The sequence below is a fragment of the Magallana gigas genome, chromosome 1 (genome assembly GCF_963853765.1).
Source record: "Magallana gigas chromosome 1, xbMagGiga1.1, whole genome shotgun sequence".
Classification (NCBI taxonomy): domain Eukaryota; kingdom Metazoa; phylum Mollusca; class Bivalvia; order Ostreida; family Ostreidae; genus Magallana; species Magallana gigas.
This window is the reverse complement of record NC_088853.1, coordinates 41,124,957-41,139,820: the sequence shown is the minus strand read 5'-3', so window position 1 is coordinate 41,139,820 and position 14,864 is coordinate 41,124,957. Positions and strand designations below refer to the sequence as shown.

The 14,864-nt window shown below is 33.1% G+C and overlaps 1 protein-coding gene across 1 annotated transcript in view; it reads right to left on the bottom strand.

The window, feature by feature from the left end:
- LOC109620684 (uncharacterized) overlaps positions 1 to 14,864 on the bottom strand; it is a 54,410-nt gene that overhangs the window by 21,914 nt on the left and 17,632 nt on the right. Inside the window, exon 8 of the mRNA XM_066086340.1 lies at positions 14,088 to 14,137. Within this exon, the coding sequence (XP_065942412.1) occupies positions 14,088 to 14,137 (50 nt within the window). The remainder of the gene's footprint in view (positions 1 to 14,087; positions 14,138 to 14,864) is intronic.

Here is a 14,864-nt window from a genome sequence, read left to right as displayed (position 1 = left end):
TACAATATCATTATGCAATATATGATACAATATAGTATTACATGTTACAATATCATATCACATAAAACATCACAATATTGTAACATATGATATTATATTGTATAATATAGTATGATATTGTATTGTATGTTATTGTATCATATTTGATACATAATATGATATTATATCATATGATTTGATACAACATTGCATCATATCATATGATAAAATATCATGTGATATAGTAATATATTATATAATACAATATCATATTATACAATATCGTATCATATAATACAATATAATATATTACATATAATATAATACAATTCATGTGATATAATAATATAATATATAAACAAAATATCATATTATACAATATCATATTATACGATATTATACGATATCATATTATATGATACAATATTACATATTGCAATATCATATGAAACAATATCATGTGATAAAATATTAAATATATAATACAATATCATATTATACAATATTGTATCATAATACACAACACTATACATAACAATTACATGACACAATATCATATCATAATGTACAAAAAAATTGATACAATATCATATCGTATCATATAAACAATATGATATAACATTGTATCATATAAAACAATAGTGTATCATATCATATACATGTAATACTATATCATAGGAATCATGTTATATCATTTAACAACAAACACATCTATCAAGCAGGTTTAAGTGAGGTAGGAGATTTTTTTAGCATCCTTGATAATGGAGATCAGGCTCTGCATCTGAAGCTACCTCTGCGATTCGTTTATATTAAAGTTAAATCAACTATGCAAGTTTGAAATAGTACTATTATCTATTAAACATGTGACCTGTTCCAAAAAACTAAACCTCATTCAGCATCCGAAACCAATGGCTCAGATTCAGCATCAGGTGCATCAGTATCATAAGATGCACCATCCATGCAAGTTTGGTGAAGTTAGGACCAGTAATAACTAAGATATAATCATCAGAGGGCACCTGCTCCAAAAACTTTAACCAGCTCTAAAAACCTTAACCTCCTTCAGCATCCGAAACCTATGGCTCAGATTCAGCATTCATGCCTGTCATGTGCATCAGTATCATAAGACGCACCATCCATGCAAGTTTGGTGAAGTTAGGACTAGTAATAACTAAGATATAATCATCAGAGGGCAACTGCTCCAAAAACCTTAACCTCCTCCAGCATCCGAAACCTATGGCTCAGATTCAGCATTCATGCCTGTCATGTGCATCAGTATCATAAGATGCACCATCCATGCAAGTTTGGTGAAGTTAGGACTAGTAATAACTAAGATATAATCATCAGAGGGCACCTGCTCCAAAAACTTTAACCAGCTCTAAAAACCTTAACCTCCTCCAGCATCCGAAACCTATGGCTCAGATTCAGCATTCAAGCCTGTCTGGTGCATCAGTATCATAAGATGCACCATCCATGCAAGTTTGGTGAACTTAGGACCAGTAATAACTTAGAAATTGCTATCAAAGGGCACCTGCAACAAAAACTTTAACCTGCTCGAAAAACCTAACTTCATCTAGCATCCGAAACCTTCGGCTCAGATTCAGCATTCAAGCCTGTCAGGTGCAAAAGTATCATAAGACACACCATCCATGCAAGTTTGGTGAAGTAAGGACCAGTAGTAAGTAAGATATAATCATCAGAGGGCACCTGCTCCAAAAACTTTAACCAGCTCTAAAAACCTTAACCTCATCCAGCATCCGAAACCTATGGCTCAGATTCAGCATTCAAGCCTGTCAGGTGCATCAGTATCATAAGACGCACCATCTATGCAAGTTTGGTGAAGTTTGGACCAGTAGTAACTTAGAAATGGCTATCAAAGGGCACCTGCAACAAAAACTTTAACCTGCTCCAAACACCTTAACCTCCTCCAGCATCTGAAATTCATGGCCCAGATTCAGCATCCAAGTCTCTCAAGTCCATAAGTAGGTCCAGATGCATCATTCATGCAAGTTTGGTGAAGATAGGACAAGTAATAAGTTAGATACAGGACCTGCAACAAAAACTTTAACCAGGTCCGGACGCCGACGCCGACGCCGACGCCGACGCCGACGCCGACGCCGAGGGTATAGCATAAGCTCCCCCCGACTTCGTCTCGGTGAGCTAAAAAGCTGTTATTATTTTTATTTATGATAAAAATAAAACGCAAAACAATAAAAACCATCATTTTAAAGGTAAAATCGTTAAACAAAACAAAATTAGGGAAGAAAAAATAATCGGCACTCGGGGATGGAACCCGGGTCGCCTGGGCACAAGTCCAACACTCTAACGACTGAGCTACGCGGACTCTCGCTTCATAACTTTTGATCTCAAAATTTCGGGAATGCCTGGATCGATTTTAACACGAATTTCATATTCTGAAGTGTTTTAAGCGTCTCTATCGAGTAAAAACATAAATAAAATTCAAATCTAAAAATTTGAAAAATTAAGGTTTTTCATTTCCTTCCGGTGACGACCGGAAGTGACGGCGGACGTTCGGATATGCGAAGGGCACTGCGGCCGTTCATTCTCTACCTTCTCTGAAAATTTGAAGGTTCTATCGTAAATACTTTTTGAGAAAAATCGTGAACAAGCAAAAACGTAAAATCTTCAATTTCTCGGTACCGGAAGTGACGACCAAAAAAACCCCGTGTACTTTTCTTACAAATTTTGTCATGAATAAGATCTGAAAATTTCATGAAAATTGGCTGAAGCATTTTTGAGAAAACGTGACAGAAAAAAAAAAACAATAAAAATGATAGTGAAAAAGAAACAAAGCAATAACAAGAAGGTCTTCCGTTGGAAACGGAAGACCTTAACTAGACTCTTGTTGCTATAGCAACAAAAAGGTCTTCCGTTCCTTATGTATAAATCTGTGTAAAAGATCCATTTCTCTTGTAAACAGAAAATGGATATAATTTATACTGTAAAGGAATTCCCAAGAAATAAACAAAACAAAAAGACAAAACGTCATTTTTTGAGTACTTTCTGTGACGACTGGAAGTCACGCTGGATCATACAAAACATAGTAAACATATCTTCATACATTGCCTTGTCTTTCCTCAAAGTTTAATTTGGATGTTCAAGTTTTTGTTAGTTACAATATCTCGTTGAGAAAAGGTTTTTGTCTCGGTACCGGAAACGATCAAACGGAAGTGATTAAGAAATTGAAAATACGTATTTTAGTACATTTACCTATGATACGTTATTGTTCATCACATTGAATAAAATGTTTAAAAAATTCAAAAGAAAAAAAACTTTTTATTGCTTGAACGCTTCGAGTGAAAACCGGAAGTGACGTACGACCAATGGAACCCGTTAAACATATGTTCATTCAAATGTCCATTATCCATACAAGTTTTGTGTCTTGATCTCTCACAGTTTCTGAGATCTTGGGGGTAGTTTGTTTTTTAAAAAGAAGGCTACTTGAGATATTTGAGGTGTCTCACCGGAAGTAGAACTTTTTTTGTTTTTTAACCATGTGTAGATGACCTCTTGTATTTTTATAACCAAAATGTTACTTCCCTGCTAAATAACCAACATATTTTTAAAAAATCAAAATTTTGCGTACTTCCTGTGATGACCGGAAGTTACGCCGGATAAAACATAATAGTGTTAACACATGTCCATACACAGGTCTATCATCCTATAAAGTTTGGTTGTTGAAGTCGTTACCGTTTTAGAGATCTCGTCGATATAAGGTTTTTTGTCTCGGGACAGGAAACAGACAAACGGAAGTGCATAATGAAACTTAATTTTTTTATATATTGTTTACTTTCCTATTTTACATTATTAGTCATCGAAATAGCTAAAACTATCCAATAAAAACAGTTTAACGGATAAACAGTTTGATTTGTTTGAACTCTTCCGCTGTGGACCGGAAGTGACAGAGGACAAAATGAAACTGTTTAAACACATCTTCAATCAAATGTCTATGATTGTTGAAAATTGTGTTCCTTGATCAAGTACAGTACCTGAGAACTTGCGGGTACAAAATATGTTTTAAAAAAGCTTCCCGAGATAACCAAGATATCTCACCGGAAGTAGATTTTTTTTCTTTCTTTAACATCGCAAAGATGACATATAAGTAGATCTATACTAATACCGTTATTCTACTGAAAATAAATTAAATACGTAAAAACAAAAAAAATTGAAATGCTTCCGGTGACGACCGGAAGTTACGCCGAACAAAACAAAATAGTTTAAACACATGTACAACTATAGGTCTATCATCCCACAAAGTGTGGATGTTCAAGTCTTTACCGATTTTGAGATCTGGATGTGACAAGCTTTTTGTTGCGGGACAGGAAACGGACAACAGGAAATGAATTTTCAAAAAATGAAAAAAACGCCTAGAGATATGATCATTTTCTATCAGTCCTGAAAATTTCAAGTAAATCTATTCAGCCATCTCTGAGAAATCTTGTGGACAAAAACTGGGAAAAAAATAATAATAAAAAACCTTACAATCACTATAAGGTCTTCCGTTGGAAACGGAAGACCTTAAATAACTAGACTCTTGTTGCAAAAGCAACAAAAAGGTCTTCCGTTTTGATATACATGTATCAATTTAACTGTAAGACATTGCTTCTCTCAGTATTTCATAACCATTAGACAACAGGACTTAATTGACTATCAATTTGTCTTACTTTGTCAAACAGAAGCAGTAAATCTCTTAAACAACATGAATTGTTTGAACTCTTCCGGTGTGGACCGGAAGTGACGGTCGACAAAATAAAAACGGTTAAACACATCTTCTATCAAATGTCTATCATCCGTGTAAGTTTTGTGTCTTGGTCACTTACGGTTTATGAGACTTCGCTGTCATAATATTTGTTTTAAAAAGACTACCTGAGATATTTGAGATATCTCACCGGAAGTAATTTTTTTTGTTTATTAATCATCGGATAGATGACATATGAAAGCGTTTTTACCTTTATATCATTTCAGTGTTAAACAAATAAAATGCGTAAAAACATAATTTTTGAAGTGCTTCCGGTGACGACCGGAAGTTACGACGAACAAAACAAAATAGTTTAAACACATCTACAGCTATAGGTCTATCATCCTTCAAAGTTTGGATGTTCAAGTCTTTATCGTTTCTGAGATCTCATTGTCCATAGCTTTTTATTGCGGGACAGGAAACGGACGACAGGAAGGGAATTTTGAAAAAATGAAAAAAATCCCTAGAGATATTTTTGTTCTCTATCAGTCCTATAAATTTCAAGAAAATCCATCCATGCATCTCTGAAAAATCGAGTTAAACTTTTAAAAAACTTGATTTGTTTGAACTCTTCCTGTGTGGACCGGAAGTGACGGTCGACCAAGTAAAAACGGTTAAACACATCTTCTATCAAATGTCTATCATCCCTGTAAGTTTCGTGTTTTGATCACTTACAGTTTCTGAGATCTCGGAGTTCAAACATTTACTTTAAAAAAGGCTTCATGAGATATTTGAGATATCTCACCGGAAGCAGAATTTTTATGTTTATTAATCATCGGATAGATCACATATGTAAGCATTTATACTTATATTTCAATTCTCCGAGAAATATATTAAATGCGTGAAAACATAATTTTTGAAGAGCTTCCGGTGACGACCGGAAGTTACGCCGAACAAAACAAAATAGTTTAAACACATCTACAACTATAGGTCTATCATCCCTCAAAGTTTGGATGTTCAAGTCTTTATCGTTTCTGAGATCTCATTGTCCATAGCTTTTTGTCTCGGGACAGGAAACGGACGACAGGAAGGGAATTTTGAAAAAATGAAAAAGATGCCTAGAGATATTTTCGTTCTCTATCAGTCCTATAAATTTCAGGAAAATCCATCCAGCCATCTCTGAAAAATCGAGTTAACTTTTTAAAAAACTTGATTTGTTTGAACTCTTCCTGTGTGGACCGGAAGTGACGGTCGACAAAATAAAAACGGTTAAACACATCTTCTATCAAATGTCTATCATCCCTGTAAGTTTCGTGTTTTGATCACTTACAGTTTCTGAGATTTCGGGGTTCAAACATTTACTTTATAAAAGGTTTCAGGAGATATTTGAGATATCTCACCGGAAGTAGAATTTTTATGTTTATGAATCATCGGATAGATGACATATGTAAGCATTTATACTTATATTTCAATTCTCCGAGAAATATATTAAATGCGTAAAAGCATAATTTTTGAAGAGCTTCCAGTGACGACCGGAAGTTACGACGAACAAAACAAAATAGTTTAAACACATCTACAACTATAGGTCTATCATCCCTCAAAGTTTGGATGTTCAAGTCTTTATCGTTTCTGAGATCTCATTGTCCATAGCTTTTTGTCGCGGGACAGGAAACGGACGACAGGAAGTGAATTTTGAAAAAATGAAAAAAACGCCTGGAGATATTATAATTTTCTGTCAGTCCTGAAAATTTCAAGAAAATCCATCTAGCCATCTCTGAGAAATCTTGTGGACAAAAAACGGACAAAAAAAAATAATAATAATAATAATAACTAGACACTTGTTGCAAAAGCAACAAAAAGGTCTTCCGTTCTGATATACATGTATCAATTTAACTGTAAGACATTGCTTCTCTTACATGCAAAAAAAAAGTTGATATGATAATTATTGTGAATGATATATCCAGACGTTACTTACATGTAAAACAACGAGAATGAAAAAGAAATCAATTTTTTAAGTACTTTCTGTGACGACCAGAAGTAACGCCGATCTAAACAAAAATGTTAACCATTTGTACAATCATAAGTCAATCCTTCCTCAAAGTTTGGTTGTTCACGACTCTGCCAAATCTAAGATCTCTTTGAAACAATATTTTTTGTCTCGGGACCGAAACGGACGAACGAAAGTGATTCATAAAAACAAAAGCTGGTATTTCTCGTACATTTGCTTAATGTACATCACTGTTTATCAGGCTAGATGAAATTCCAAGAAAGTCAGCTAAACTTGTTAAAAACAGGATTTGTTTGAACCCTTCCGGTAAGAACCGGAAGTGACAGTTTACAAAATTAAACCCGTTAAACACATCCCCAATCAAAATTCTATCAAACAATCTATGAAAGATTCGTGTCTCAATCACTTACAATGACGAAAATATTGCGGACATCAAATTTGTAAAAAGAAAAGCTACATAGAGATATTTGAGATATCTCACCGGAAGTAAAATTTATTTGCCAATTTAAAATTATATAGATGACATATGTAAGATTGTATACTGATATTTTCATTTTATGTAAAATGAATAAAACAAATTTTTGAAGTGCTTCCGGTGACGACCGGAAGCTAAGCCGAACAAAACAAAATAGTGTATACACATGTACATACATAGGTCTATCATCCCACAAAGTTTGATCATTCAAGTCGTTACCGTTTTTGAGATCTCCAGGAATCAAGGTTTTTTGTCTCGGGACAGGAAACGGACAAACGGAAGTGCTCAATGTAAATTGTAATTAAATTTTTTTTTTGCACTTGCCCTTTCTACTTAATTGTTCATCGACTTCACAACAAATATCAAAGGAAAACAGTTAAACTGATAAACAGCTCGATTTGTTTGAACTCTTCCTGTGTGGACCGGAAGTGACGGAAGACAAAACGAAACCGGTTAAACACATCTCCAATCAAATGTCTATCATCCATGAAAGTTTTGTGCTTTGATCGCTTATAGTTTCTGAGATCTCGTTTGTACAAAATGTGTTTCAAAAAAGCTACCTGAGATATTTGAGATATCTCACCGGAAGTAGAATTTTTTTGTTGAGTTAACATCGCATAGACAATTTATGCATAGATTTATACTTATATATTTATTTTATGGAAAAAGAATCTTATGCGAAAAAGTAGTTATTTTTGAAGTGCTTCCGGTGACGACCGGAAGTTACGACGAACAAAACAAAATAGTGTGAACACATCTACAGCTATGGGTCTATCATCCCACTAAGTTTGGATGTTCAAATCTTTACCGTTTTTGAGATCTCGTTGATACAAGCTTTTTCAACGCGGGACAGGAAACGGACAAATGGAAGTGCTCAATCTAAATTGTATTTAATATATCTTGTAATCTTGCCCTTTGTACTTCATTTCTCATCCAGCACACTACAAATATCAATGGAAATAAGTTAAACTGATAAACAGCTCGATTTGTTTGAACTCTTCCTGTGTGGACCGGAAGTGACGGAAGACAAAACGAAACCGGTTAAACACAACTTCAATCAAATGTCTATCATCCATGAAAGTTTTGTGCTTTGATCACTAATAGTTTCTGAGATCTCGTTTGTACAAAATGTGTTTCAAAAAAGCTACCTGAGATATTTGAGATATCTCACCTGAAGTAGAATTTTTTTGTTGAGTTAACATCGCATAGATAACCTATGCATAGATTTATACTTATATATTTATTTCATCGAAAATGAATTTTATGCGAAAAAATAGTTATTTTTGAAGTGCTTCCGGTGACGACCGGAAGTTACGACGAACAAAACAAAATAGTGTCAACACATCTACAACTATAGGTCTATCATCCCTCAAAGTTTGGAGGTTCAAGTCTTTATCGTTTTTGAGATCTCGTTGATACAAGCTTTTTCAACGCGGGACAGGAAACGGACGACAGGAAGTGAATTTTGAAAAAATGAAAAAAAAGCCTAGAGATATTATCATTTTCTATCAGTCCTGAAAATTTCAAGAAAATCCATCCCGCCATCTCTGAGAAATCTTGTGGACAAAAAAAGGAAAAAAAAAAATAATAATAATAATAAGAAACATTACAATCACTATAAGGTCTTCCGTTGGAAACGGAAGACCTTAATAAGAAACATTACAATCACTATAAGGTCTTCCGTTGGAAACGGAAGACCTTAATAACTAGACTCTTGTTGCAAAAGCAACAAAAAGGTCTTCCGTTTTGATATAGAAGTATCAATTTAACTGTAAGACATTGCTTCTCTAACATAAATAAAAAATGGATACGAAAATTATTGTGAATGATAAAAATATCAAAATTGGGTGTACTTCCTGTGACGACCGGAAGTTACGCCGGATAAAACAAAATAGTGTTAACACATGTACATACATAGGTCTATCATCCCACAAAGTTTGGTTGTTCAAGTCGTTACTGTTTTTGAGATCTCGTCGAAATCAGGGTTTTGGTCTCTGGACAGGAAACGGGCAAACGGAAGTGTTCAATTTAAATTGTATTCAATATTTCTTGTATACTTGCCTTTTGTACATTATTTTTCATTTATCTAACTAAAATATATCAAAGGAAAACAGTTAAACTGATAGACAGCTCTTTTTTTTTAACTCTACCAGTATGGACCGGAAGTGACGGAAGACAAAATGAAACCGGTTAAACACATCTTCAATCAAATATCTATCATCTATGAAAGTTTCGTGTCTTGATCGCTTATAGTTTCTGATATCTCGCGGGTACAAAATGTGTTTTAAAAAAGCTACCTGAGATAATTGAGATATCTCACCGGAAGTAGAAATTTTTTGTTGATATTACATCGCAGAGATTTCCTATGAATAGATTTATTCTTATATATTTATTCTATTGACAAAAAAAATTGATGCGTAAAAAAAATTATTTTTTAAGTGCTTCCGGTGACGACCGGAAGTTATGACGAACAAAACAAAAGTGTTTAAACACATCTACAGCTATAGGTCTATCATCCCACAAAGTTTGAATGTTTAAGTCTTTACCGTTTCTTAGATCTCGAGGTGACAAGCTTTTTGTCGCGGGACAGGAAACGGACGACCGGAAGTGAATTTAGAACATTTTTAATTAAAATCCTCTAGATCTTTTTATTTTCTGTCATTCCTGAAAATTTTATAAAAATCCATCAAGACATCTCTGAGAAATTCACGAGAGAAAAAGGGGAAAAAAATAATAATAATAATAACTAGACTCTTGTTGCTATAGCAACAAAAAGGTCTTCCGTTCCTCATGTATTAATCTGCACAAAAAATCCAGTTATCTTGTAAACAGAATAGGAATATAATATATACATTTTGCCTTTTCTCAAAGTTTGGATGTTCAAGTTTTTGTTAGTTATAATATCTCGTTGAAAAAAAGGTCTTTGTATCGGGACCGGAAACAAACGGAAGTGATTTAAGAAATGGAGAGTAGATATATAAGTACATTTACATACAGTACGTTACTGTTCATCACATTGAGTAAAATGTTTTAAAAAAATTAAAAGTTTAAAAAAGTGATGTTGCTTGAACGTTTCGAGTAATAACCGGAAGTGACGTAGGACCAAATGAAACCCGTTAAACACATGTTCAATCAATGTCCATTATCTATATAAGTTTTCTGTCTTGATATCTCACAGTTTCTGAGATCTTTCGGGTACTTTGTTTTTAAAAAAGAAGGCTACTTAAGATATTTGAGATGTCTCACCGGAAGTATATATTTTTTTACCCTGTGTAGATGACCTTTTGTATTTCAATAGCTAAAATGTTACTTCAATGCTAAATAACCAAAACATTTTAAAAAAAAATCAAAATTCGGTGTACTTCCTGTGACGACCGGAAGTTACGCCGGATAAAACAAAATAGTGTTAACACTTGTACATACATCGGTCTATCATCCCACAAAGTTTGGTTGTTCAAGTCGTTTTCGTTTTTGAGATCTCGTCGAATTAACTTATTTGGTCTCTGGACAGGAAACGGGCAAACGGAAGTGTTCAATGTAAATTGTATTAAACATTTCTTGTATACTTGCCTTTTGTACATTATTTTTCATTAATCTAACTAAAAATATCAATTGAAAACAGTTAAACTGAAAAATAGCTCGATTTTTTTTAACTCTTCCGGTATGGACCGGAAGTGACGGAAGACAAAATGAAACCGTTAAACACATCTTCAATCAAATGTCTATCATCCATGAAAGTTTCGTGTCTTGATCACTTATAGTTTCTGAGATCTTGCGGGTACAAAATGCATTTTAAAAAAGTACCTGAGATGATTGAGATATCTCACCGGAAGTAGAATTTCTTTGTTTATTTAACATTGCATAGATAACTTATGTATAGATTTATACTTATAAAATTAATTTATGGAAAATGAATTAAATGCGTGAAATAACTATTTTTGAAGTGCTTCCGGTGACGACCGGAAGTCACGACGAACAAAACAAAATAATTTAAACACATCTACATACACTGGTGTATCATCGTACAAAGTTTAGTCATTCAAGTTTTTACCGTTTTTGAGATCTCGAGGTGACAAGCTTTTTCGTTGCGGGACAGGAAATGGACGACCGGAAATGAATTTTGAAAAAATGAAAAAAACGTCCCTAGCGTTTATCATTTCCTATTATTCCTGAAAGTTTCAAGGAAATATATCCAGTCATCTCTGAGAAAATCGGGGAAAAAAATAAGAATAATAATAATAAAAAGAAACATTACAATCACTATAAGGTCTTCCGTTGTAACGGAAGACCTTAACTAGACTCTTGTTGCTATAGCAACAAAAAGGTCTTCCGTTCCTAATGTATTAATCTGCACAAAAAATCCAGTTATCTTGTAAACAGAAAATGGATATAATATATATAAGCTTTGTGTCTTGATCTATCACAGTTTCTGAGATCTTATTTATACTTTGTTTTTAAAAAAGAAGGCTATCTGAGATATATGAGATGTCTCACCGGAAGTAGAACTTTTTTTTACCATGTGTAGGTGACTTTTTGTATTTCTATAGCTAAATGTTACTTCAATGCTAAATAACCAAAATATTTTTAAAAAATCAAAATTGGGTGTACTTCCTGTGACGACCGGAAGTTACGCCGGATAAAACAAAATAGTGTTAACACATGTACATACATAGGTCTATCATCCCACAAAGTTTTGTTGTTCAAGTCGTTACTGTTTCTGAGATCTCGTCGAAATAAGGTTTATGGTTTCTGGACAGGAAACGGGCAAACGGAAGTGTTCAATCTGAATTGTATTCAATATTTCTTGTATACTTGCCATTTGTACATTATTTTTTATTTATCTAACTAAAAAATATCAAAGGAAAACAGTTAAACTGATAGACAGCTCGATTTTTTTAACTCTTCCGGTATGGACCGGAAGTGACGGAAGACAAAATGAAACCGGTTAAACACATCTTCAATCAAATGTCTATCATCCATGAAAGTTTCGTGTCTTGATCGCTTATAGTTTTCGAGATCTCGCGGGTACAAATTGTGTTTTTAAAAAGCTACCTGAGATAATTGAGATATCTCACCGGAAGTAGAATTTTTTTGTTGATATAACATCGCATAGGTAACTTATGTATAATATTATAGTTTTATGTTTATTCTATGGAAAAGAAATTTAATGCGTATAAATAATAATTTTTAAAGTGCTTCCGGTGACGACCGGAAGTTACTACGAACAAAAAAAAATAGTTTAAACACATCTACAGCTATAGGTCTATCATCCCACAAAGTTTGGGTGTTCAAAACTTTACCGTTTTTGAGATCTCGAGGTGACAAGCTTTTTCAACGCGGGACAGGAAACGGACGACCGGAAATGAATTTTGAAAAAATGAAAAAAACGCCTAGAGATATTATCATTGTCTTTCATTCCAGAAAATTTCAAAAATATCTATCCAGCCATCTCCGAGAAATCTTGTGGACAAAAAAAAGGAAAAAAAAAATAATAATAAAAAACCTTACAATCACTATAAGGTCTTCCGTTGGAAACGGAAGACCTTAAAAAGAAACATTACAATCACTATAAGGTCTTCCGTTGGAAACGGAAGACCTTAATTATAAGAAACATTACAATCACTATAAGGTCTTCCGTTGGAAACGGAAGACCTTAATAATAATAAGAAACATTACAATCACTATAAGGTCTTCCGTTGGAAACGGAAGACCTTAACAATAACAATAACAGTATTTAGAAAAAAGAAGAAGAATATATCGAGGATAAGGTTTTTGAAAGTGCCTGTCTAATTTTCTCATTATACGTCTAGCTTATGTATACGTATCGAAAGCACTGTAAAACTAAAAAATCACGTGAACACATATTTAAGATAACTAGCAGTGCCGATTTATCAGCTGATAAATAGAATTCTTTTAACACTTAATAAAATCAGATGTCAACGAACTGCTTTTTGGGAGTTGATTTTAATCAACTCTCCTATACAGTTACTCTGGAAAATCCAAAGTGAACCAGTGTTTGGACCTAAGCATAAATCATCACCGCTGACAAGACTAAGTTCTTGAAAATAATAGAAAAAAATTCGATGTAATGTATGCTGAAGCATTGTTTTGTTTTTCAAGGAAACTTATCTATAAACACTTTGAAAATAGTCAAATGTTATATACTACGAACAATTTAGAAATTTTTGTATTCTCATGTATTCCTACGCCAGAGTTAATATAGTCTCGTTCAACCAGACGCTCGGCTGTCTCCATAAATCTGCGACAAGCAGAGAGGGGACTCTCTTGCTTGTCGGATATTAACGGAGACAGATGAGCGTCTAGTTAAACGAGACTAGAGTTCGATATCAATAGCGCTTGGATCCATACAATTTTTAGAATTGTTTCGATAACTAATACACACTAGTAATTGAAATTTATCTTTAAATATTAAACAACATGATTCATATGGGGTTTCTCAAAATTCTTGTCTGAAAAGTCTAAAAATTCATTAAAAAAGTGCGACATTCAAATACAAACTAGAAACTAATTGTCATGCAAGATAAATTGATTTTAAGATAAATGATAATCGATAAAATCAACTCCCATCAGTACTTCAGTACTTTGATTGATTTATAGGATCACTCGGTCTTTTTTTTGTGCTAGCGGTTTGAAGAGAAGTAATGGTGTAATTGCTATACTCAATCTTTATATATCTAATCACGTTGTTCAATTGTTTGTTTTGTTTTCTAAGAAAAAATCAAACTTTTTTTTTTAAAGAATCATTTACTTACAGACTAACCGTCATTTGAATTGGGTTCACATTTGCCATTTAAATGCACAACTTTGAAAGGACGTCAAGTTTTGGCCAAATAGTTTAAATAATTTAATATTAAATCAAATAAAGTACTATAAGGTTAAAGAGAATACTCAGTCTTATCATTATTTACCTGGTGCTGTCACTCGTGATGTCAGTTCCATATAATAGTAATAGTCCTCTCTAAAAACAAAAAAAATCTTAATAATATGTTTTTTAAACAACATTTTATTTCAATTTAAGGTAATGGTCCATACCCAACTGGATAAATAAAATGCGTACAGAATTTTTTCATATTTTTAAAACGTGTATCTGAGGATATGTTCTTATCAAATTTTACCCTGTTGGCTGGTCCATCGGTATTATAAAAGCTAGGGCCGTTGCTAAAAATAGAACCGATTGCGGAAAAAGGCGCTTTTCTCATACATAAAGAATATAAGCCTAAGCCTGAAATTTGACTTTCACAAAATCATTTTTTGATTTATATCCTATGTAAAATAAAGGAATTATTATTTAAAAACAAAAATTTTTATGTTACACTTGCTTATTTATCAAAAAATAGATAAATCTGCTTACAAATTAGATAAAATGAATAAATTTTCAAAGAGAATTTAAGCTCTTATAATTTTATTTACGTACAGAATTATCTAAAATTTTGATATTCTTTAAACCTTAACGCCCTTAATCAATTGGAAATAAAATTACCCTAGGGACCGGCCTTTTCAGGATCACAATTGGCTTATTTTTGGTAAAATCATTAAAATATATATATTGAAAAAAGATCCGTAAAAATAAAAACTGTGCATTGGTTTATTATTTCATAACTCTAGAAAATATGTTTTGATTATTGTTAAATAGGAAACATGATTTAAACAAACTGTTGATTAATCTGTATTATTTAAATCGCAAA